At 41.2% G+C, this 27,658-nt stretch overlaps 1 protein-coding gene across 10 annotated transcripts in view; it reads left to right on the forward strand.

Moving 5' to 3' along the window:
• Positions 1-27,658, forward strand: part of Endoa (SH3 domain containing GRB2 like, endophilin-A) — a 78,939-nt gene that overhangs the window by 33,332 nt on the left and 17,949 nt on the right. For all 10 annotated transcript variants that reach the window (XM_076814103.1, XM_076814108.1, XM_076814113.1 and 7 more), the window contains exons 3-6: positions 7,354-7,422; positions 14,881-15,097; positions 19,012-19,145; positions 19,278-19,344. In XM_076814103.1, coding sequence (XP_076670218.1) covers positions 7,354-7,422; positions 14,881-15,097; positions 19,012-19,145; positions 19,278-19,344 — 487 coding nt within the window. The remainder of the gene's footprint in view (positions 1-7,353; positions 7,423-14,880; positions 15,098-19,011; positions 19,146-19,277; positions 19,345-27,658) is intronic.

Here is a 27,658-nt window from a genome sequence, read left to right on the forward strand (position 1 = left end):
TGGGAGAAGTTTTATTTCATGGGAAAAGGTCATTGTGATGATTATCGCGCACAGGATGCAACATACTTGCAACTTCTGTAATTATTGCAGACGATGCTTTCGTAATCCTTAGCTTAGGAGAATCGGTTTTGAATCAGGGTGATCGATGGATGAGGTGACCGCAGCGTAAAGAGCATGCATGAAAGACTGTGGTAATAAAATTAATGATACTGTGCAAAATGAAATGCTACTTTCTAAAATCGTGATAGGCTGTCCATAATTTAAATATGCCTCCCCCCCCCCGCCCTTCGCTTCCAACTCCTCCCGCCCTCCCTCTCCCTGCCTCTCTACCGTAAATTAAAAGATACACTTTTATTATGCGCCGGCTATCTATAATATGGACTATCTACAAACAGGGAATCTAACACGAATCGCACCCCGGATAACCACGAAAGGTTACTGCAAGTTACAGTAACCCGTAGTAAACACAAGAGAACGATTCCGAAGTGTTGCCAGTGAGGCGGTTAACCCGTTCGCAGCTGATTACAAGCGACATAAGGATTGTAGACGTTCTAATCGCTGCCTAATCCTTATTGTAACCCGGATTATCCAGAGACGGTTACTGATCTAAGCGGGTTAAGGGGGGAACTTGCTATAATCGACAGAAATCAAGGTTCTTTTTGGGAATTTTTTATGAGGAAACTATACCTGCAATCTTTTTAATTTTTTTATGCTATATTATTATTATGTCAAGGGGTGAACAAACATTTTTTTATATGGAAATAACGCTGTTATTCCAAATGGCACAATTGTGCCCCCCCCCCCCCTCCAATCGAGTCCCAAACCTATACCGATACCTCGTCGCATACTGAAGCATTCTAGAGAATATTGGTAACTTATAAGGAGAGTCTACCAGGTGTCCGCCTCCGATTGCTTTGATTTGTGGATATGTTTTAGAGGACCAAAAAATAAGATACACATGTTTTTTTGAAGCGGCCCGGTTTCATATTAAAGTTATAAGATTTTCAGGTGTTCGTCTCTGATTGCTTTGGTTTTTAGATATGCTTTAGAGGACCGAAAAATAAGAAATACGTGTCTTTTTATTTCGACCCGTTTGCATGTTTAGGGGGTGAAACCACCCCTCAAAGTTCATAAGGGGTACAAAATTGTGTTGAGTAAAACTTCATATGAAAATACATATCCACAAACCAAAACAATAAGAGGCGGGCACCACTTATTCTTATGAAATCTGAGGGGTGGTTTCACCCCCTCAACATGCAAACAGACGAAAATAAAAGACCCCTGTTTCTTATATTTCGGTCCTATAAAACATATCCAAAACCCAAAGTAATTGCAGACGAACACCTGAAAATCTTATAACTTTGAGGGGTGATTTCATCCCCTAAATATGAAAACGAGCCGTTATAAAAAATACACGTATATCTTATTTTTCGGCCCTCTAAAACATATCCAAAAAATCAAAGCATTGGAGGCGGGCACCTGGGCGACTCTCCTTGTTAGTGAGCTCATCTGTATTATTACCGAATGTTAGTAGAATGATACAGGTACGCGGCACCAACAGCCGACGCGAGTGCTAAGGCTGCTAACAATAAGTAGCACATTATACGCGGCTGCTGACTGTTGGTGGCGCGCGAGATTTATTAATCAGTGTAAAAAATTTGTGAAAATTTTCCTTGTATATTATGGAAAAACTTTGTTGCTGTAAGTTATATGTAAATATGTACCTCAAAATTGCCTCGATACTTTTTAACGGCGAACGTTGAAAAACATGGGGTGTGTCCAGTATTACTTTTTAAACTTACTTTAATATTTATAAATACTATTACATTTTTTAATATAAAGGTTTTGTGCATACACTTTACGGCTTCGTTAGAGTTTTCTGAATTTATGTTTTAAGTCTTATAATGATCCGTTAATTTTTACTCAAGTTATCGCAATTTATGTTTAAAGAAATATTGATTTTCGATGATGAAAAATTTTTTGTTTATAATTTCTAACTCCAATAGTAATGATTGGATAAACAAACTGTAAATAGAAAAAAATGTGTGTCGTGACGAGCTTTGAAACACTATATTTTTTAAAACACAGATTTAGCAACATTTAATTTTCCAATCTTTTTTAGCGTTTGGACAATAATTTTTCGCATTTTCAAGCGCTAGTTCCCTTATTGCATCCGACCCTTCAATTATTCAATTGAATTAATATCACGGCTTTCTGCTGGCCACTTCATTACCGAAAAAATCTATACTATTATATAAAATTAAAGTCGCATACTTTGAAATGCGGTGTCTCAGTAAATATGAACTGTACGCACAAGTGTGTTACATCATTTTGTTCGTCTTGGCGAGAGGAAGGCTCTACCGTTTTTATTTTTTTTAAATACTGATTTTTAAATAATAGTAGTTCGGGACGCGGCCGCCAGGCGGCGACCGGGCGAGCGTTTCTCGCTTGCGAAATAGCACCGCGCCGGGAATAAGTAGCCGAGGGCTCTCGAGTTTACAGATTGCAGACTACAGACTATGTATCAGTCACGCTAATATTTTGGGCGAAGCTGAGACGGGGAATGATAGTTTAAATTATAAATCCAATTTTTTAGTATTGTCGTTGTGTGTTTTGGCTCCCCGTCTTGCTGGAAGAACCACATCGTTTTTATTATTTCCGACGGAATTGGCAACTGCCGGTAAAATTATTTCCTAAGATATCTGAATTATTGTTCCTTTCGCTTGATCCCTTCGATTTTTATTATAGGTCCCCAACACCGTTGTGTGAAAAACAGCCCCAACACATAATGGATCCGCCAAATTTCATGGTTTGTTTTACTTTCGATGTTTGACCCGCTGCTATTAATGAGATCCAGTACCAGGATCTTCCGTCCGAATCAAATCGATTTATTTTTTACTTATCCACACTCCATTCTCTATAGGTATTAACAAATACTTCTCGTAGCTTTATATTCTTGTCAGAAAGAGCACATTTGCGTTTTCTTTCTTTAGCTTTTTAACCCAATTCCTTTCAAAGAACGGTGAATTGTCTATTCACTAGCCCTTATTTCTATTTAATTCTTGGGCCGCTATTTTCGGTGTTTTTGTACATTCCGAGCGAAGAATACGTCGCGAAATTTCACGTGCCTCTCTAGCGGGAATATGTAATTCGCGGTCTACCATTCTCTGTCGAAGTTAAGGCACAACCATGTTTTTCTTATCTTGGCCATTATTGTGTGACTCACGTCACGTTTACTTGCAACTTCGCGTAGTCGTAACCCGTTACCACACAAAGAAATGATTGCTATCAGTTTTTTCTTCGCTGACTGACTTCGTGTTGAGTTTCGCGGTTCAAACAATTGGAAGACTGAAGAAATATCACGGATTTTAAAATAAAAGCGTGTTATTTTCTACAATTGTCAACAAATGGCGACTATTGATTGTCCTGCTCTTCTATTATTTACCATTCGTTCTTTACACTTCTAACGAGACGTGCAAAAATGTTAACATTGCAATAAGCTAGCATTTTTTAAAATACTCTGCACATTGTTAGTATAAACGAAAATGAAGTGTTATATTTCATTTGCATTTTACTAGATTCTGTTTGCAATTATAATATCCAAATTTTTGTAAAATAATTCAAATTATTAGTTATTATCGCACTTCTTATAAGACAAGCGTGTTAAAAAAATTTATAACTCCTCTTTCTATTTAGTGCCATCGAGTTGTTTTTTCGTATTAGAATCATGCCTAAGAAGTATGTATGCACTTCAAACCGTGCTGTTTGGTCGGACGAAAATTTAAAGGAAGCCATTCGAATGTTGAAGGGGGCTCGTACTACAATATAGAACAAATTTTGAGAATGTAGATATTTTTTATGACAATTCGACTGATGCAGAAAATGACAACTACTGTGCAGTATGTGAACTACATTATTACGATAAAAAAGGACCTAAATGTAACTGGGTAAAAACTACTTGTTGCAAAAAGTGGGTCCATGAAGACTGCGTAGAGATTGGGGACTGTTTAGTTTGTTAGAAATAGCTTTTTTTCAAATATATTTTACGTTTCATTGAGTTCAAATATTTGTTATTAGTTACTAATAGCTTGAACAGTTTAAAATATTGTTGATTCTCAAAAATTTGAGTGCTTAGTTCGCACTTCATAGCTTGTGGCATATTACCTCAGACCTTGTGGCATATTTACCCACCACTTGGGTAATATGCCTTCTTTAAGTCATTTTTATTTCATATTTTCCTCTTTCGAATTTCTAGATCTAATATATGCCAAAGGTTTTCTATGGGTTTGTTACGTACGCAGACCTATCTTTGACCTTTTTAACCCTTTCGGGTGTCCGGAATGCACGTGACCCGGCGGGGTCACCGTTTCCTGCTGTGGTGTGATGCAACCGAGGTTTCCCCGAAAACCTAATATTCAATTGAAGGCATTCATGTCCCCACTACTTTCTAGCCGAATTTCGCCGTATAAAGAGAGCCACGAATCCACACTCCGGGGCTCATTTCAAGTGTACTACGTTCAGATGAAAGAGGCTTGCGAGATCGAGTATTAATTCAACTTAAGCCGTACAGCTCGCAGAGTTGCTGATAGGCGTTGTAATTATTAAAGTCCTTGAGACCCCCGCATTTCTCAGTGCGTCAAAACCGAGAGGTGGACTTAGGTACCGCGACAACTAAACACTCAGAAACAACTGTAAGAACCGAGCTTATAGAATATAATTAGTTATTTCTTCCTCAGAGTTCCTTTATTTGAATCTAATCATCATCTGAACTACCTCTACGAGACTAACCCACATAGATACATCTTTACCGCTCGAGGTGTATCACATTATATAGTTACGAGGCTAAACTGACATTTCTTAGTGGCTCCCGGTGCTATCCAGCCCCGGTTTGTCCACGGTTTCCAACCTCCTAACGGCTCCCGGTGTTATCCAGGCACCGGTTCGTCCGTGAACATTTACCTTCCTAGTGTCTCCCGGTGTTAGCCAGGCACCGGTTCCTCCATGCTTACCAACCTCCTTATAACGGCCCCCGGTATTAGCCCGGTTCCGGTTCATCCGTTACTAACAAACTCTAACAAGCAAATTCAATCCTCGGCCTGGCAGCCGCCACTCTCATTGCCCTCAGCCTCGGCTCGTAACAGGCTTAACATCCGGTGATTGAGGTGGTGTTTGAAGTTGTTAAGTACGGTATAAAGAAGCCACTCTTTTGTTCCGTGGGCCGTGTGCTTTGGGTCATTATCTTGCTGGAAATGTCGCCCCAATGCGCCACGTGCGGTTTATATGGTACGGGCCTGAGGCGCTCCAAATACCTTGGCCGCCGCGGGGGCCAAGCCGCGTGGCGGGAGAAAGGAGGCGTTGCCTCTGAAAATCGGCTGCCGCGTTCACTTAATTTTCAAGCCTGCATTAGGCAGTAAGTAAAAGCATTATTCTATCTAGAAGAACGAAACTTTATATCTTCTTTATGCCCCACTTACGAAAAAACTCTTATTATAACCTCGTATTACGCTCCCCTTGAAACCAAATAACATTTGTCCGAAGCATTTTTTCTTTTATCACCAAAAATAAACAAGTTAATGAGGTACATGTTTAAGACGTCTCTCCCTGTATATACTCCCTGCCATTTAAGAAGGAACCTGCCGACCGACGAGTTTAGACCGGTTCTGCGCAGGTTGACGCCCATTGGTGCCGGGAGACGCCGCTATTGGCTGTACCCCCACCATCGCTTTTTCAAGACCAATGAGCTCATCCCACATGCGCGAAACGGGTTCCTTCTTAAATGATAGGGAGAATAGTATGTGTACAAAAGTGTCCGCAAATTTATACCAATTTGGACCACGAAATAAAAAATCGCATCGTAATGAATGTTTTGCATTTTAGTGACTCAGGGGTAACAGAAGGCTGGTCTGTTTCGAAGTGATTCAAAACATGACAATTACTGTAGTTTCAAATTAAAAAATTGTGCTTCAATTTCTGTTTGATATAAAAAAATCGAGAAGATAATGTCACTGTCTGATTCATGTTTGTTATAAACATCGTCATTCTGTAGCAATTCTCATGTATTAATGTATTGGCCGATTTACACTACAGTTTAAAAGATTGGGTACACACATTAGTGAAAGAAATATTAAATTTAGTACTCACGGTTTCATATTACGCCTGTCATTTGTATATCTACATTTGTCAACTACTAGGTAAATGTGGGCAATCAAAAATATGATGTAAAATATCGGTCTTCCAGTTCAAACCATTTCCAAGATATTAGACGATGAAGTTGTAAGAAAGTGGAAAGAATGTACGCAAGTGCCAGTAAATATTCATACACTTATACAGTATTTCTTCGTTACGGGCTCGGTTTGGTGTACACGATATGGACTTTTCGCTATCCCCACCACTTCTGTCTCACTCTTGTCCGGCGAAGGCGAGAGCGAGATGGAACGAGAGCGAGCGAGAGGCACTGAAAGCGAGTGAGGACGTTTTGTTTCGCTCCGTCTTTCGAACGTCTGACACTCTGTCCTTTGCGTGCGCGACCATCGCGCACGCCCGCCGCGCACACATTGTTCCATCTCGCTCCCCCCTTCGGCCAGAAAGAAGCGAGAAACAAACTCTCGGAATTAGGGCTCTGTTCACGATACCGACTCAACGCCGGTCCCGACCGGCGAGCCGCTAACGAGGAAATACTGTACCAGCGCTGTCCAAGGTCGCTCCCGCGGGAGCTTGGGGTTCTCCCACTCTCGCCTGCGTTGTCAGGGATACCGCGCGACGCTAACCGCGAAGACGCTAGCCCGGCTAGCCCGTCATGGCAGCCTTTGTAGCGCCGCGCGGTCTCCTTGACAACGGAAGGCACGCTGCGCGAAAGAAAGATTGGAAGGGGAAGCGGGCGCGTGAGGGGCCCCTACTCTGGACAGCGCTGATTTATACTAATATTGTTTTTTCTGGAATTTATATACTCTTTAAAACTGTCGGCACTTCTGTTCTCGCTTGCCCGTGTGAAAGAGCTGTTATTCAAGAACCTGTTTAAACTTGTTGAACTATACAATGACATTTTCCTAAATATTTGTCAGACGTAGCATAAAATAACAGTAAGATTTACAAAAAGTCGAAAAATAATTTTAAGAGGGACAAAAGTAATTATAACATCAGAAAATGCTATTCTCTACAGCTAGAAGTGAATTAAATACTTTTATAGTGCAACAATCATTCAACAAATACCTGAGGATTAAAGTACCTACAGTCAGATGTTAGACTCTACATTTTATATTTGAATGCAAAAGGCAAATATGGCAAGTGTACCCAAACTATTGAGCAGTAGTGTACATATTTCAACGTCATTACTAATGCAATTTCTTGTTAAAGTATATGACAGAAAAAATGGGTGGCGCGGAAGGAACCAAGCTCGACGTTGACTTTATGGACATGGAGAGGGTAAGTACATGTTCTAAAAGACATTTTTTAGAAAAAAATTCAAGACTATTCGATATAAATATTTAACATGTTACGTTTTTTTGAGTGGCTTGAGTTCTCAGCTGCTTAAAATTTTTAAATTTTCTTGTAATTACAAGATGCAATAATTTCATGCTGTGCGTGCGTTTTTTGTTCTTGCTAAAAGGTTTATTTTCACTATCTGTCTAACTGGCAATGAGCAACCGTTCGTCAAAATATCCGTTATCGTGAACTTTGCTGGATAGTTTGTTAAAGCAACCGCATGGTAGTATTCGTAAAAAGTAAAATACAATGGGCTTTCAATGAAGAAATTTTGTTTCGTCTAATAAGTCTTATATTTTATGTAAAGAATTCTCCCCATCAAATTCGTCCTGTGTTTTCCTCTCCAGTTAACTCTTTCCTCAATAATATTTTTTAATGCCCATGAATTATGATATCAATGATCAGGCAATATTTTCTATTTTACTTGAGTTAGGAGTAATGAATAAGGAGAGCAGATGGTAAAAATACAATATTAATGGGAACATGATTATTGCAAGTTGTCTAAAGGCAGATATTACGACGCTAGTTAGTTTTCGACGGTTGCCTGGTATGAGTTAGGTAGACAGTAAAAATCCACCTGCGGTAATGTCGCGCTATTAAAGTCATGGCATCGGTTTAGGTCTACATATTCAGACCACTGAGATAATCTTTATTGTACGGTTTAGCTATTACCTATCTGTTCCAGTGATGCCAGACTCGTGGGACGTGGGACAAATGCTTACCCCCACTATGACCTACCGTCGTCCCCCATTTTCTTCCCATCGCACTGCACACAAGCATATCCCTACTCCTGTCCATGTGAGCTGTCTGTTGGGCTGCCGAGCACACCGGACAGGAGTAGGGATATGCTTGTGTGCAGTGCGATGGGAAGAAAGTGGGAGACGATGGTAGGTCATAGTGGGGGTAAGTATTTGTCCCACGTCCCACGATTCTGGCATCACTGCGTGGAGCTGTTGCAGATCGCGCAATATAACTTTGCCTCCGAGCGGTCACTGAGTAGGCCGTGCGTGCCAGAGAGTCTGACCGTCGGCGTTCTTTTAATTCATTTCGAAAAACATGCGACCGCACACTGACGAGTATCATACAAAGTAACAGGTTAGCGTGATGCTCATGCGTGTTCGACCGTATGTTTTTCGAATCGAATGGGGAAGATGACTGCAACTTTTTCCCACCTGTGACGCCACCAGCACACGTGTAAACATTATGTAACTACCCACTTCATACATTCCACAAATGAAAAATTCGCGCGCAAATCATTCGCACATGCGCACTCATGCAAAACCACAGTACATGCGCTCGTGGCGCCCCTTGTACCGAGCGTTGCGTCATCTTCCCCATTAAAAGAACGCCGGCGGTCGGACTTTCTGGCACGTACGGCTGACTTACGGCCTACTCAGTGGCCGCTCGGAGGCAAAGTTATATTGCGCGCTCTGTACGTTGCTAACCACAGCAAAGGACGGCGGTAACCCCTACAGTTAGGGTTGATTCGATACTACCATGGTATCGATACTTGTACTCGTTACTTGGATCGGAATAGACGTATCGATACTACTCGGGTATCGGTGGAAAAGTATCAATACCTTACTAGTGTATTCGGACGGTCGCACTGGTGCGCACTGATTGCGAATTTTAGCTTGTTTTAGCCAATCGGAAGCAAAAAGTTCACACTCAGTGCGCGCACCAGTACAACCGTCCGAATACGCTGTTAAATATCAGTATCGAATGTACTATTATTTTTCGTGAAGAAAGCACTTCTGCTTCTGCATTATTCATGGTGCCCCGATTCTTCTAATTATTTCCTTTTTCACTGCCAACCACTCCAAAAATAATAAGAGTCAACAGAAAAAAATTGTCGGTTAATATGTTTTCAACGGAAAAATACGTTTCATATGTGGCGAGAGAAGGTTTTGTGTGGAAGGTTACGGTGTTTGTGGATAAAAAAACCCGTTGTCCACTAGAAAAAACACCGACTGTCAAGTTTCCTCCCTGGCCTCTTATTACTTTGACGTGATAAACAATTAAAAAAAAATAATGCGAAAATCGAGGTACCACGAATAATTTAGAATCTAAACTATTCGGAATAGTTTTTCCCAACGTCACCGGAAAGTAGGTTCCTGCAAACTATTCGTAGTGGAGGGGGAACACCTACCTTGGCGTCGATTGGTTTGACTTCATGGCGTCATCACGCGCATGCGTGCTGCGTTCCCCCTCCACTACGACAGGAAATTCCTGATGTACATGTTAATGCGTATTCGATTCGATTCGATTCAAATACCTCTCTTTCGATTCCTCACAAGTATCGCATGGCAAGTATCGATACCAAAAATACTCGGTATCGAATCGAAAGTATCGATACTTTACTTGTATTTACTAGTATCGAAACAACCCTGCCTACAGTCTGTCTGTCTCTCGCGCTATCGGTGGCTCGGAATCGTGGACGCTATTCGTTAAGTACTCGCCGCCAGCCCCGATCGCGAGCCCATAGCGAGATTTTACTGTACATATGCTGTGTCTCAAGGGATCAGTTGCGTTTCAAACAAATAATGGGGAACGCAAATTACTAACATAATTAAAATCTAAAAGGGATGGTCGCATTTTTCCAAACTGACTATCTGGGATCACATTGTTTGGAATGCTGTGCTCTAGTATTTTATCATTTATAATTGCCTCATACACTTTGCTCAGGCACGGTGTCAGGCTGATTGGATGGTAACTGGCAGAATCACTAGGGTTTTTACCTTTTTTATGATGGGCAGGACCCTCCCTAGCACTTTTCCATGACTTAGGGAAGTAGCACCTATTGAGAGCATTATTAAATATGATTGTTAGGTCTACTATTATTTCACCCGGTAGATGTTTCAATACAATCGGGGGGATTCCGTCAATCCCACACGATGTCTTGTTGGGCAGATGCTTCAGTGTGTAGTTGACAGACTAGGGATCACGAAAAGGGTGTGCGACGTTATCTACTAAGGTTGGATGGACAGCCGTATTTACATCGCTGAAGTGAACCAGCGTTGCGCTTTGATCTCTGTTGGTATTAAACTCCCTTTTCAGTAACTCCGCCGAGGTGTCAACCAATTCCTTCAGCCTAGTGTTATTGTTGAGATAGCGCGATGAATTTATGGTTTCATAATAGGCTCCGATAACGTTGAGTTTGTCCGCGTATTCTGAAGAAACGTAACTGTTTTCAACTTTTGGTACATTTTGTAGATTACATCCACTTCTAGTGAGGATAGAGATGTTGTCAGAATCAATGTGAATGTTGATGCCATCAAATTGTCTGGGTCTGAATATTGCGTTAATCTTTGGGAAGAAACTATCGGATTTTCTGTAATCGATATTTTTAATTACTTTGGTCCAATATTTCTCTATAACGGATTTGAATCCGCGCTGCAGGGCTTTAAGTAGCTTCTTGAGGGGGACATTGGCCTTTTTCGTTACCAGGAGACGCGAGGATGGATCTAATATGTGCAGTTTGTGTAGCAGGGATACTATATAGCTCTTATCTTTCTGTACTTTTTTCATCCTACGGTTTAGGTACTTGTTTACACGATTGACCCGCTTATATGTGGGGACAGTATCGGCCATGCAACAGAGAATTGCGTTGGTGATCGTTGGCAAGTGAGCATCGATTTGTACTAATGTCAGATTATTATCGAACGGTATATGATTCACATATGACTCGGACAACCTTCTTGTGAACTTGCGCCATTTCGTGGCTTTGTAATTATATGTGTGCTTTAATGCCGCCTGCCCATCCCAGGGAAAGTAATCGTTTTGCTCCTCAAAGACAAGGGACAGCGCCGTGTGATTGCTGTCGTATGGAAGAGTCCTTGCCTTACCACTCAAATCATTGAGCCAATTCAGTCTGGAGTCAGCCAGGCAGATGTCGAGAAACATCTGGGCCGGCTTGAAAGTGGGGAAGGCCGGGATAATTATTCGCAGCTTATAATTAACATCTTGCTCGCACTCCCAATGTTGCATATACTTGCCCCGTTGATTTTCTGCCTGGTCACCCCATGCCTTGAATCTGACGCGCTACCTTAGTGGCCGCGGAACCTTCTTGGGTGTAGGTTACTATAGATGCTATATATCTGGATGAAGTACTACGTACGTTAAAAACTTTAAATTAGAGTCAGTTCTTTCTATCGAGGGATCACTTTCTAAAGTAGATTGACAACTCTCCGCGTTGCATGAATGGTATGGTATGTTAGCGGCCTCATATTTTGAAGGCAAGTCAAAGCGGATAGCCAAACGCTACTTTCCTTTCGGACTGTTTCTGACGGGGTCACGTCACAGATGAGGCTTTGATATAAGCTATACGCCCCTTGTGGGTGGGTATCGGATGATGGTTGATGACTCCGAGTCACCAAGCTGTCGCATGTGATTCGCGATTGCTTAAGGCGGGTACGGACTAGAAGACGAACGTGAATGAGGCAAGCCGAGCTTCAACCAAATGCCTCGGGCTGGAAAAATAGAGATTTTTCGATCTGTACATTCCGCACGAAGCAAGATGAGGCGAGCTAAGGTAAGGAGAGCGGAGGAGGGACCCCTCGCACGTTTACGCAGGAGGCAATGCGTAGGTACAGACCGCGCACGCATTAGAGACCGCGCTGGTACAAACCGCCAAAATAGGCTAGCGTACGCTGCCGCGATTGCCGCACGCTCAGCTGACTCGGCTTTAAACTGCGCGGCCCGGAAGTTACACTAGATTGAGAACAACCTGAACAACCTAGAGGGCACGCGGCAGCGACGGACTATAAATTACGGTGCGCTCTTACTTTCCGCGGTAACTACAAAAGAATTAGTGGCAATGGTGGATTAGCACTGATGGACTCGCGAAATGTGCAATAGTGGCGTAACTCACAATTTTGGGTGAATTAACATTTCAGCCTAAACCATTTCTTATACAGCAAAATTTTAATTTTATGGTGTCTTGAGCAACCCTACAAAAACATACACAAAATGGCAGCACAAAAACGTGTTTTTGCGTCATTATTTTATATATTAATAATATACACCATAGCAATTAGATTTTGTAAAACATCATACCTATGTACTTAAAAATAGAAATTTAAGCATCGACTTTAAAACGTCAGTAATTTCATTAGCCGTTATATCAAAACAAAAGTTTTGGGTTTACGGTACTATTGCGCTGATAGTCTCATATATGTAGACATGTATCTCGCCTTTCGGTGTGCGCGATAAAGTATGTAAACCCCTTGCTACATCTCAAACAGTATGAAGTGTGCAACCCGTGTTTCGGTCACTGACAGCTAGTGCCAGATAGCACAAACAAACATATTATATAAAGAGGGCTCGTCTTTTCATCGTATTTCGACGTGGGCACGAGGAGTTCTCTTTGATGGACCGTGTTACGTCCGAAACCGAGATGGTGATTGGTGATTGATTCCGGAAAACGTAAAGAGAGGGAGATTTGCCCCCGTCGCCTCCGGCGTAACCGTAATCCCTCGGGGCCAGGTAACGCTTTTTGGAGTACTACTGTGCGGGACAGGTGGATTGGCATTAAATCGAGGAGGAAAAGAAGATGTGCGCGTGTGTTTCGTCTTGGGACTGTCAGCCAGACTCATTGGTAGGGTTATAGCTGACGGCCCCTGCCCTAGACACACGGGGACTAAAAGGAAAGAACTTGGAACTTGTATATATGGGAACGAGAGTGGACGATAGGACTTGCGAGAAGAGTAGACCTCTAGCGGTGCCGGCGGAGACTAAGCGGCGTAACTCATGTAGTGGGGCCGGGACGTCACAACCGACAACATTCAGCTCAGCCTGAGGCGTCTACATTGAGCATACTTAAATTCTGTTTTCTGAACCGACATCGTTCGGGCTCGGTCCGAGGCAGTGCGGCGAAGAGCCCGAAGCACTTCACAGTTCGCATGCTGCGGAACAACGTTCGCACTTGCATACTCATGCAGCTTCGGCTTGCCTCATTCGCGTTCGTCTTCTAGTGTGTACCCGCCTTTAGAAAAATAAAGTTTAGGAATGGCAAGCTATCAGCTACCAGAGGTCATACTGCTAAAAATTAGGGACTCTGTTCCTAAAGGATTTGGCCACAGAGTGGGGAAGGCGATTGGCGTATTTTGATATGGGGCCTGTGGGTGAGCCACCTAGTTCTTACTCATTGTCAGAACCATTTTGAAGCGAGCTTGTCGGAATTCTAGGTTACGATTTTCCAATAATTTTTGACAGGTAGATGACTGTCAGTAGACTGCACTTCTTGCGCATCGTTTCATATACCGATAATAATATTTTTTATCTATCAGGTCTTTTTTTACGTTTAAACGTTTACCTCTAAATCTATATTCCTAATTGTTAATTGCATTTAGTTACTCTTTTTTATTATAATTTCTACATTCTCTAATGTAATATGTACTAATATAAGTAGTAATGTAGTAGTAATTATGCTTTCCGAACTTTTTGGAATATACAGGTGCTTGTCCCGCTCAAATTTTTATTTTCCGCTGTGGTCCCAAATTGACTAAAAAGTGACAGTGTTCTTTCAACATTAAATATCTCATAACTATTATATTAAGCGTGTAAGCCTAAAATAATATACAACAAGCTGTACGCCTTCATTTCAAGTCTTATCGCTATCTAAAAATTTATTAGAAAGTCAGCGTTACACCTCAGGATCTTTCATTGTCGGTATGTATATCTCGTCCAGTTTCATCGTACAATGGTAATGCTAGGACCGGTCTAAAGAGGACATAATTTGGATTAATGCCAGGAATAAAAACTCTCTCCTCCCGCGGTGTACAAGGTGTTCCAAAATTCGGCGAGTTCTCGAAGCATGCAATATCCTGATGCAAAAAGACATCGAAAAGTCCTTTACCGTTTTGGGACCCGAGGCTTCGTTCCCGAGATATTAACAGTTGAATATAAGCGGTCCAACTTCCGGGCCGCGCAGTTTTAAGCTGAAACAGCTGAGCGCGGAAAATGACCCCTCGCACGCATAGATACAGCCCGACACACGCAGTAGAACCGACCGCGCTGCGCCGGTTCGCTTGGCAGCGCCTCTAACCCATTCTCACGGTTTGAACCAGCGCGGTCGGTTCTACCGTGTGTGTGGGCCTGTATCTACACATGCCTATTGCGAGTGCGTACCACGCGCTCAACTGACTCGGCTTTAAACTGCGCGGCCCGGATTTCCGACCGCTTATATTCAACTCTTAATATCTCGAGGACGAAGCCTCGGATCACAAAACGGTAAAGGACTTTTCGATGTGTCTTTGCATCAGGATATCGCATGTTCCGGATTCTCCCATAATTTTGGGATACTCTGTATATGCTTGGGCGAACACGATCGACATGCATATAACTGAAACATACTGTGTCTAATAGAGTGTCCATAAAATGTCACAAATTTGATCACAGAAAACGGACGTCACGTATGAGCTAGTGGAAGAGTTACAGATGAAAACAAAAGAATTCCTTCAGCCAAATCCAACGGCAAGAGCAAAAATGGCAGCTGTTAAAGGTATCAGCAAGCTTAGTGGCCAGGCGAAAGCTTCGACTTACCCCCAACCAGAAGGTGTTCTCGGTGATTGTATGCTCACCTACGGCAAGAAGCTGGGCGAAGATAGTGTTTTTGGTATGTAAATTTCATTTGTGTACCACAGTTCCCTGAATACTTGCTTACGCCGATCATATTTTACTCTGCAGTACATTATAATCTACAATATGTAAGTCTCTATTCGTTCAACACCTTACGATTCAAACGTTCTATTATGGAAACAGTGCATCTTCGTAAAATTATCGTTTTTCTTAATGTAAGGTTCTTCTATAACGATCAAACCTAAGTTTAATCGTAACAATATAGTGTAAAGTTAAGAGCACACATGTTCAGACATAAAATAGCATTCAAAGGAAAACTTGTGCTAATGTTAATAATAGAAACAAATTACACTGTCAGGGCTGTCTCGAAAAGAACCTGTGTCTTCTGTTTTGAAAAGATGCCGTTGATATCCCCGCTACTTCGTTTGTAGTTGCCGTGGCAAATAAGAGGTGCCAGAGAGTAAAAATTAAAGATAAGAAGACGGAAGGAAAGAGTGCATCAGTACTAATATTCAGGGTGATTTTAGCAACTGGGCCAGGCTATAGAATCCCACCGCCTGATGCATTTAGGGATAGACCTTTCAGAGCCTTGATATTTGATAGTTGGTATGATAAATATAGAGGGGCTATTTCGTTGATATATGTTAAAGAAGGATCTTTATCACTAGGACAATCTATCACTTCAATCTATACTAAAAAATCTTATGAAATTAAAACGATGGCATTACTAAAACCTAACGAAGAATCTGTAAATAAGTTGTAAGTGCTATTCCTTATTTTATAGAATTCTATAAAAAGTGTTGACAAAAAAGTCATCCTATCATAAGATACAGCAGGGTTTCCCAAACTATTTTCTGCTGAACCTGAATATGTGTTCCGCGACAATTTGGAAAGGTTTTATATACTGCAACACATTTAAAGATATACTAACAAGGGGAGGACACCATGTGGTAGACACCGATTTTGATGAGCCTTGGCACGATGGATCTATGTCGAAAATAAGTAAATACGTGTCCGAGCATTTCTGCCAATGGGCCTTAATAATAGAGATTTTACATGTAAATTATTAAACATTTCGTAGCGCACATGTAAAACACAAAAGCCATAATCTCTACTTAAAGATATGCCGTGGAGCGTTCGGTATGACGTTGGCGTGGTGGTGTTGCGGTCGTGAGTTTTCGATTCCGCCTTTGTCTATGTACTTTTTTCACACTTTATTTTTTCCACACTGTATAAACAGTGAGAAAAAGGTAACGATAGTAACGTTCATTATTAATTCTTTTAAATGTATAAATACAATTAAAGTTTGTTTTTTTTTTGTTAACGTGGGGAAGTCTTCGAAAGACACCCGGACACCTCCAGAGGGGAATCCCCCGAGGGCGCCAGGGTAGTGTGGGATTTTTACCCACTAAAACCCTACGGCAACCATCGCGCGATGGGGGACCACCGGAAACTTAAAAAAAAAGTATAAAAAAAGTTATATAGACAAAGGCGGAATCGAACTCACGACCGCAACAACACCACGCCAACGTCATACCGAACGCTCCACGGCATATATTTAAGTAGAGATTATGGTTGTTGTGTTTTAAATGAGTGCTATGAATGTTTAATAATTTACTTGTAAATATCTCTATTATTAAGGCCCATTGGCAGAAATGCTCGGACACGTATTTACTTATTTCCGACATAGATCCATCGTGCCAAGGCTCATCTAAATCGATGTCTATCACTTGGTGTCCTCCCCTTGTAAGGCCAAATTTGCGCTCCCGACATTTTGCTGCGGTCGATTATTCAGTGCGTAAATACCTTTCGAAGTGACAACATCGAAAATGGATGTAAAGCAAAGTAAATTCAGTGGAACGCGACCATCTCGTCCACGGAAAAGAAAGTTTTACGGAAATCAACACACACGTGAACTTAGTTCGGAGTTTACAAGTAGTTCGGCCGAAAAATTAAAGAAAAGTGACGATTTTGGAGTGAATATCCATCCGAATTTTAATTACCACTGTGCACGTGAGACGCCATGACGGGAAACGAACCGACACCACGGCCAACCAGCGTCACCGGGAAATATGTAGTCGACGCTAGTTGGCCGCGGCGTCACTAGCTTGGCGCTAGCGTCGGTTCGTTTCACGCACACATTACCACCGCTTCTGTAGGTGTTCCCCCTCCATCACTGTGGCTGGACTGCTATGAATTATGGCGGTAATATTCAAGAATATAAACTCCTTTACGTCCCTGTTTCTAATAAAATAAATTGAAATATATGTAAGACTGGTGGCAGGTAATAGAAAACACAAAATAATAATGAAAACTTGATGTATTTATGCACTAATAATGGTAAATTGAAGAAATGTATTCTGTTATAATGTACTATACGTGTAAGGTGATAAAACGTATTTCTGTATTTCGTATATACAAAATATACATAAAGTATACAGAAATTATGTTACAAAATATATATATATAAAATATAAAACTTTGGCTTGGCCTGGCGCTGGCGTCGGTGCACCCGTGACGTCACATTCGTTTCGCGTTGTCGCCACTTGGCTGATTTCGCGCTGGCGTCAATTCACGCATACATTACCACCGCTCCTGTATGTGTTTCCCCCTCCATCAGCGTAGCTGGAGCCCGCCGCTCCCTGCCGTGAGGTACGCAACACGCAGCGAAGCATCCCCACCACTTTCTCGTTTCTTTCTTGCTCTCGTTCCATCTCGCTCACGCCTTCGCAGAACAAGAGCGAGTCAGAAGTGGTGGGGATAGCGCCAAGCTCCTGACGTGTAGGCCAAACCGAGTTCTTAGCGTAAAAACACATACATCAGAATAGGTGTGCATTAGCTCCGAAAAAATTCAGGAGCTTTATTGGTCAGAACATTGATTCTTTCTCGATAGCTTCATCTCGTATTGGTTTACGCATAGCTTTGTAACGCACACAACTACTACGCTAAGAATAAACAACAGCTACACGGCTTCGTTCAGGCGGAGTCGAGCAGCGTTCCAGTTACCCCACCATACCCTTCGGGGGCCGAGCAACTTGAACTGCCAATCCACAATCGTCAGGTGGTGGTGGCTAATTCCTCCTCGCGCGCTGCTTGCGAAACCGAACTCACCGGCCAATATATCTGAAAAGACTTTACTTTATTTGACGCGTCGCGTCGGTTGCGGACGGAGGCCCACCCAGAGTTAGGAGCGACGGGGCCGCAGTGAATGGAGGGGGAAAAACCTACAGGTGTGGTGGGTATGCGTGCATGAACTGCGCCTGCGTCAGTCACGCACACATTACCACCGCTCCTGTAGGTGTTTCCCCCTCCATCACTGCGGCCCCATCGCTCCTAATTCTGGGCTCACCTCGATCGTCTTTTATCTGCAGCCAGACGCTCCACGGCGAACGCTACGTCGCTTGGCGCGTTTTGTGAATAATTCTGTCCTTACAGTTTACAATACCGAACATGTGCATCAAAGTAAATTTCCATATTCTTTTTATGTGGATTACTGTAGCAATTCTGTAGATGTTTCTGTTTTCAAGTGCTGTGAACGGAAAAAATTGTCACTGTGTACTATATTTCCTCTTATCACTCATTTAATTTTTCATCAAATCAAAATAGTACAAAATCTTGTCTTCGATGGTTTCAGGTGTCGTTAAGCAAATTTTGTATAATACATAGCATATTGGGGTATTCAGCTCTCACTGTACTTAAAGCATTTTTCCTATGCAATTTAAACGGGATATCAGAAATGAATTATTAAACAAGAATGGTTAATCTATAACGAGATAAATGTCACGGTGAATATTCTAAGGGTTTAGTTTAGAGTTTAGATGCTCCCCTGAATAATTATATCACACTCGTGATGGGAATGTTTTGCAAGTATTTAGTGGCACTCATTGGACGAATAAATACGCATCTAAACGTAAACGGATTTCTGCAATTTATATTTTTTAATTCTCGCAGCTCTGGCTCTCATTGAAATGGGCGAGGCTATGAGGCAGATGGCGGACGTGAAATATTCGTTGGACGACAACATTAAACAGAACTTCCTCGAGCCTTTACACCATTTGCAAATGAAAGACCTTAAAGAAGTTATGGTGAGTAGTGTGATTATTGGAAAAATTCTCCCTCTTCTGCCCTTCAAGTGAACATCATCAAAGAATTCCTATCTAGCCTTCTAACCCATACAATAAGAATTGTTAGATTTACATATGTTCATTTTGTTTCAGCATCACCGGAAAAAGCTTCAGGGGCGAAGGCTGGACTTCGATTGCAAACGAAGACGTCAAGCAAAAGGTACATTTGCTCGCGACTCGACTTTACTTTTCCCCATTGTTATTGGTTCATTTAAGGATAAGATCGGAGGTGCACGCGTGCTTGCAGTGTGAAACCTGATGCGTTCCCTTTTATTATACATATAGTGTGAGACTTGATTTGTGACACAGCCAAAAATGGAAGATTCTTCCTGTAAAAATACAGCGTTTGAGGTTTCGTTTTCGGGAAAATCGATGTTGAAATATTCAGCAGGAACACGTGCGATTAAGCACGATTTGGATGATGCCTGTCATATATATATATTATTTCTTAGGTTAGTGTTAGGATTTGTTATGTTGACGGTGGTATTGTTCAAATAATAGTAGATTTAAAAATGCTATTGTACATAATAGCAGATTTGTACTCAATGTTTGTTTCTTACGATGTTAAGAATTGTAATAACCAAGTATGGCAAACATATACTCCGTGATTTATATCTACTGACAGAGTCATATGAAAATGAATACCTACAGAAAAGAAGTTGATCTTTTTTATGGGATCTGGGATGATCTCTATCCTGGAAGATTGGCAGTTCTCATTTGTCTTTTTGTGATGCTTTCTTTATGTGCATTCTCATTTCGTTTTTCCATTGCGTAGTCCAGGGCTGAGCAACTTGCTTGCTGCCGCGGGCCGCACAGTCCCCACTACCAGTCAGCCGGTTCCCCCACCATCAGCAGATTAGCCGCCACTCCATGTCCCTTCCTTTTACTCCTACGAGTGCGGTTATATATTGGCATTTTCTTATTTCCGCTACGCCATCTAGTGGCGAAAATTAAAGCAGTTTAATCAGGTTAGTTGTCACCTGTTATTGGCAATATTGGGAATTTCGACTGTTTGATGATCGATTTCGTAGAATTTAACAGACTATTTAATGACAAAACCATTATTGCAATATTTCAAAACTTGTGCGACACCAGTCCTGTAACGCGATTCACCCGATTACAGAGCTTACTTTAGTAGATGGCGCTCTCACAATATTTCCCATTAGGTACGGCGTACAGTGTAGGAGTTAAAAGAGTATGGTGGGGGCCGTTCTCCTGCGGCCCAGCCGAGTAGGCAAGTCGGGGAATGAGCCGCATGCGGCCCAGCCGAGTAGGCAAGTCGGGGAATGAGCCGCATGCGGCCCAGCCGAGTAGGCAAGTCGGGGAACGGGCCGCATGCGGCCCATGGGCCGCGGGTTGTCCAGCCCTGGCGTAGTCCATGTGTAAATACGATTTACTGTGATAACTCATACAAACGCAAGTTGTTAATGTAATTATATACAGTGAGCCTCAGAAGTATACGTACCCTCTCGGTGGTTGACTTTACACGAATTGATATTTTTTTAGGAAAAATATAGTCGGATCTTTTTAATAGGAATATATGGTATATTGGTTAAGCTTTGAATTAATCTTAACTTGATTGAAAAATAACAATTCAGTATAACAGAACTAAATATTTTAGGGAACTATCACAGAAGTAACATCATCAAATATTTTAATAATTAATATTTTGTTAGACCGCCTTTAGACTTGATAACGTTTTAAACGACCCGGCATGCTATGTACTGTGCCCGGATGGAAAGAAGTCGGTTGAAATGTCACAGGGGCAAGAGGGGTTCCTCGCTCGCATTGGCTCCCCCCGCCCGTGACCCGTTTGCTTACTTTTTATTCGTCAACGTTGTCGCGCCGGCCAATAGGGATATACTGTTGAGACCTGAGATTCGGACCCTAGAGTTTCTCGACCGACTTCTTTTCATCCGGGCACAGTATGTATTAATATTTTTCTATTAGATCATCCCATCAGTAATACGGGTTTTCTGAGAGCTGAATTTAAAACAACGGAACTCATTGCGATCGTCACCTGTTTGAAATATACAGGGTGTTCGACTACAGGTGGGAGAAAATTTAAAGAGTGATTCTAAACACCAAGATTAGACGAAAATCAAATATTGTAATTCCCCGCGTACACGATTCGTGTAGTACGATTACATTTGTGATGCGAATTCTGTGACAGTTTACTGAAATTTATATTCTTCTTATACTGAATTTTATTTGTTCAACAAAATTCATATCAATCGAAAGCTTAATTAATACGGTATATGTCCCCATCGATAAGGATTCTATAACGTGTGTTTGAAAGAGATGGAGGAGTCGTGCAGTACCGGCCACTCTAAGTTTTTGTACCGTACCTTGGGTTATTGTTGGACAAAAATTAAATTTCAAAAAACTAATTTATAGTACAAATTGTGCTTAATAAAAGGTGACAAATCGTTTTTCTTAAATTTTATCAGAAAGATTAATAATTCGCTGGAATAAAAAAGTTGTAATTTCCAACGAACGAAAAATTTGCCGTTCAGTACCGGCCAACTACTTAGTTAGTAGATTTTATGGTCTAATTAATTAATAATGTTAGTAAAAACATTTTAAAATAGAATAGAACTTTTATTTAGGCATGTCTACAAATATCACAGGTAAAGTGATCGACATATTCGTGATCTGTACACTCAACGTGGGCCCACACCCTTGCATTTGATGCACTGTACCCAATCTTCGTTGAATGATTCTTTACAAATGATGCACTCAGTGACTTACTCATCAAAGTCTAGTTTAAGTTTAGTTTAGTCTAATTTTGTTTTAAAGTAGCATTTTCAAAGCCGCATTCATTCTCCGTTCATTTTCCCTTTTTCTGTTTAATTTTGGACATTTTTTCTGCAGAAAAACAAAGAAGAAAAATCTAAAGACTCTAATTATATGGAAAAATTAAAAAAAAAAAAAATGGCCGGTACTGCACAAGTACACGAAAAAAGTGTTATATTTGAAGTGTAATATACAAAGCAAATTGCGAAAACTGGGGCATTTATGTATACCTAAGTCTGAAAACAATGTACGAAATATGACAAAATTATTTAAGTACCTGAACAATAAGAAATCAGCTACGAAAAATAACTTTTGTCATACGGAAAACCAGCATAAACGTTAAACGTTTTAGGATTCTGTTTATACTGAACAGAAACGAACGTCGCCGGAATACGTTGCGTAGGATCATGATGTAAGGACATTAGGTGTGCTCAATCGGCAGCTTATTTTCGTCTTCTACTGCGCATTCACACTTTCCGCCATATTAAAATATGTATGTATATGAATGCATATGGAAGTGTGCGGACGCGTTATCAAAATGTTGATAAATTAATTCTACACTATTGTGGGATCAGGAGCCCCCATAGTATAAGAGGACACGGAGTGACGAAGACCGGAGGGAAGTCGGCGGTAGCCAAGGTGATTAAAGGTCTGCGCAAACATATCCGTTCCGTGTCAGTTCCGTATCCGTCGTGCCAGTGGTAAGAAGAAAAGGGGCGTAGAAGGCAGATATGTGTGCGCAGACCTTAAGGCGGCTGGCCAGCGCGCAAATCTGAAGATCGCGGGTTCGAGTCCCGTCCGCCGGAGGCTTCCTTTTTTCCCGTGATCCTACAATTGGTGTCCCAAGTGGGATGGGGGCAGCACCGATCGCCACTCGGAGCCGAGAGATGGCGTTGAGGTTTGAGGTCGTTGTCTGCGGCGCTAAAAATAATGGACACTGCGGCGGTCGTAAGGAGTTGTCAGCGACGTGAAATAAAGGCTCCCCCAAACCAACGCGAGTATCCGCTTCGCGCCGCGGATTAGATAAGGCAGCAGTTTTTTATACGTGGTGGCTTATGGGCAGTGTTATCTGATCCGCGGCGGATCCGCTCCGCGCCGCGAAATTTGCGTTGGTTTGGGGGAGCCTTAAAACGACACCAGCACGTGAAGTTGCGAGATGACATTCGAGGGCGAATGTCGTCGCAGGATGGCCGAGTGTGGGATCAGGAACCCCCATAGTATAAGAGGACAGGGAGTATCGAAGACCAGGGGGAAGTCGGCGGTAGCCGAGGTGGTTAAGGCGGCTGGGGCCAGCGCGCAAATCTGAAGATCGCGGGTTCGAGTCCCGTCCGCCAGAGGGAGAAGATAAGGCTTCCCTTTTTTCCGTGATCCTACACTATCGGTTGACAATCCAATCTGGAGGATCTTGGGAAGGGCAAGTTATTGGCTAATCTGGAAGGCTGCGCAAGAGCACCCCTAAAGTGTCCCTACATCATCATGCTCAGGACCATATAGTATTTATTTATTTCTCCATTGATAGTGCAGTCAACTAACACTAGAAGCGAGATCCGTACGTCGTTTAAAACCAACAATTGAGGGGGAACGAATATTCCTGTGACTCTCTGTATATTGTAAGAACTAGTATAGTTATTGTATGTAATCACGAATAGCTTTCTATCCATTTATTTGTTGTCATTTTCTAACGAAACGAAGAAATCATGCAAGAATCTGCAAAATTAAAGAAATGAAACAAATTATTATTTTCCTTTCATGGTTTTTTAATTTGCTAAGCAGAACTTTGTTAGCGATATGCAACGTTGATGACCTTTTCAGCTATTCTTAACGTATTGGAAGATAAATACTCTGTAAAAAGAGGACAGTATGCGCATTATTCGACCCGTAGTATCGTCAGTGTTCGCAAATATTAAGATGCAAGTAAAAATAATGAGTAACACACAAACACAGTGGAAAAGTCGTGTTTAATTGCTCGCATATCCGATGAATTTTCGAACGTGGTTTTCTCGAGGACAAAGTCTCACGAAGAAATTTTCTCCCATATTTTCCCCGTATTTTTATACAAAGATTAATCCGCTTTTCGATTGTGTTACGCATTGCGGATCACCTTGTATAATTTTTAATTTTCGGAAACTAATATTGATTGATACAATCTGGAAAAGATCGTATACGCTGAAGCGATTACGCGATTAGATACGTGTTCGTCCTCAATTCTCATCATTGCACAATGCTATAGACATTATCATTTGCATGTTCTAACTGCATGCGCATGTATAATTATGAGTTAATTACTTGTGTTAATTATGACATCGTGATATTGTCATTTATTAAATATTTTATTCGAGATGTATCTGTTACATTTTATAGTACAGGGTGGAGAACGTAATTGAAACCATTTCGATGCCTCCGTGAATATCAATTTTGACAAAAATTATTCGAACAAGATAATACAGAATTTTTCTATTTTTTTATTTTCCAAGATACTGAGATCTCTTTCAGATTCTAGAATGGAATCTAATTATTTTCCTATAACAAAGTCGTAAAAATCTTTTATATAAATTTGACATCGTTTAAAATTTGAAATTATATCGATTTCAATTTTTTTTTAACCCGTTCGAGTGAATGAATGAATTGAAATACAAATATATTAACATTTCGTGTAATATTAAGAGGGGATGACCATCCTAGTGATATTTAAATTATTTAGTTTACGAAGGACAACCTACACATACGATTAAATGAATCGTCCATACCTATGCCAAAATGTATTACAAGTATTTGGCAGAAATTATAATCAGTTTGGAGAAATAATGTGAACGTGTATCACGATTCAAGGGTAGAAGTTTTATACGAAACAAAGAAAAGTAATAGAGAAAAATAGTTACGCTATCGTAACGACAAGGGTTGCATGAAATTTCTGTTAGAGACAAAAAACTGATTTCCGTTCGAGAAACGAAAAGTAAGTTTGAAATAAAACCAAATTGATAAACAATATAAACACTTAAGAGTATATAACACAGTATCTACCCTTTGGATTGCGTCATATTTATTTTGTTTAATTTTCGTGAAAATTAATAGTTGCACAGTTATCGAAGGTGTTCCATTTTTAGTTAAACTGAGCAAGTCAATGATTGCTCAGGAGGAGTTAAAAGGAAAGTTTGGAGAGAATAGAATCCTGAAATATGCTTGGTTGCCAGCTATCCAACATTACAGGGTTATCCGTTAAAACTGCAACCTACGCGCGCGCGAACAGACGAAAATGGCAACACCGCCTCACGGACGCATTCCACTGCAACCATTCACCGGCCCGGCGTTCGGAGGGTTCCCAGCGACCGCTAGACAGCAGTGATGCCCGAGTTTCGAAAATTTTAGGATGGTCTCTTTCAAATTACAAGTGGAATGCGTCCGTGAGGCGGTGTTGCCATTTCGTCTGTTCGCGCGCGCGTAGGTTGCAGTTAAAACGGACGGATGACCCTGTATGTTGCTGCTGTTGCTGCCCTCCCCAATTGCTCGTGGTCGACGATCGAAAGCGATAAGACGGCCTTCACAAAGGCATGCGTGAGCTGAGCATATGAGTAACAGGAGACGGCCAACTTTGACTTACAATTAGCTACAAGCTCACGCGTACAGTAGCTGGAGGAGGTACATATAGCCAGGTCTTATATTAAACCATCGAGAGGGGGCGCCGACTAATGTGATTCTCCTGAATATTCCTGTCATTTCGTTTGTGCCCACGCTCGAAACATGTTTGTTGTTTAGTTTAAAGCTGGGAATCCACCTGCAAGCTAAGTTAAGCTAAGCCATGCTATGCTATGCTATGTTTAAAAAAGACAGCTTCAATATATCATTCTCCACCAAAAACTACGTTTCTGTGCTATGCTTTTGTCGGGTTAGCTGGACGTAGCACGAGATTGCCCTGCAAGCGATTTTTCGGAAACATAGCAAGGCATAGCACAGAAACGTAGCTTTTGGTGGAAAATGATGTATTGAACCTGTTTTTTTTTAAAACATAGCATAGCATGGCACAGCTTAGCTTACAATTAGCTTTTGGTGGAAACGGTTCCATAAGAATGTATTGAAATTAATGTTTTAATACCTAGCATAGCATAACATAGCATCACATAGCATAGCATAGCATCACATAGCATCACATAGCATAGCATAGCATCACATAGCATCACATAGCATAGCATAGCATAGCATAGCATAGCATAGCATCACATAGCATAGCATAGCATAGGATAGCATAACATCACATAGCATCACATAGCATAGCATAGCATAGCATAGCATAGCATAGCATAGCATAGCATCACATAGCATAGCATAGCATAGCATAGCATAGCATAGCATCACATAGCATAGCATAGCATAGCATCACATAGCATAGCATAGCATAGGATAGCATAACATCACATAGCATCACGTAGCATAGCATAGCATAGCATAGCATAGCATAGCATAGCATCACATAGCATAGCATAGCATGGCTAAGCTAAGCTGTGTGATGCTATGCTATGCTATGCTATGCTATGTGATGCTATGCTATGCTATGCTATGCTATGCTATGCTATGCTATGTGATGCTATGTGATGTTATGCTATCCTATGCTATGCTATGCTATGTTTTAACGTAGCTTTTGGTGGAAACGGTTCCATAAGAATGTATTGAAATTAATGTTTTAATACCTAGCATAGCATAACATAGCATCACATAGCATAGCATAGCATAGCATCACATAGCATCACATAGCATAGCATAGCATAGCATAGCATAGCATAGCATAGCATAGCATAACATAGCATATCATATCATAACATAGCATAGCATAGCATAGCATAGCATCACATAGTATCACATAGCATAGCATAGCATAGCATAGCATAGCATAGCATAGCATAGCATAGCATAACATAGCATCACATAGCATAGCATAGCATAGCATAGCATAGCATAGCATAGCATCACATAGCATAGCATAGCATAGCATAGCATAGCATAGCATCACATAGCATAGCATAGCATAGCATCACATAGCATAGCATAGCATAGGATAGCATAACATCACATAGCATCACGTAGCATAGCATAGCATAGCATAGCATAGCATAGCATAGCATAGCATCACATAGCATAGCATAGCATGGCTAAGCTAAGCTGTGTGATGCTATGCTATGTGATGCTATGCTATGCTATGCTATGCTATGTGATGCTATGCTATGCTATGCTATGCTATGCTATGCTATGTGATGCTATGTGATGTTATGCTATCCTATGCTATGCTATGCTATGTTTTAACGTAGCTTTTGGTGGAAACGGTTCCATAAGAATGTATTGAAATTAATGTTTTAATACCTAGCATAGCATAACATAGCATCACATAGCATAGCATAGCATAGCATCACATAGCATCACATAGCATAGCATAGCATAGCATAGCATAGCATAGCATAACATAGCATATCATATCATAACATAGCATAGCATAGCATAGCATAGCATCACATAGTATCACATAGCATAGCATAGCATAGCATAGCATAGCATAGCATAGCATAGCATAGCATAACATAGCATCACATAGCATAGCATAGCATAGCATAGCATAGCATAGCATAGCATCACATAGCATAGCATAGCATAGCATAGCATAGCATAGCATCACATAGCATAGCATAGCATAG

The sequence above is a fragment of the Andrena cerasifolii genome, chromosome 6, assembly GCF_050908995.1.
Source record: "Andrena cerasifolii isolate SP2316 chromosome 6, iyAndCera1_principal, whole genome shotgun sequence".
Classification (NCBI taxonomy): domain Eukaryota; kingdom Metazoa; phylum Arthropoda; class Insecta; order Hymenoptera; family Andrenidae; genus Andrena; species Andrena cerasifolii.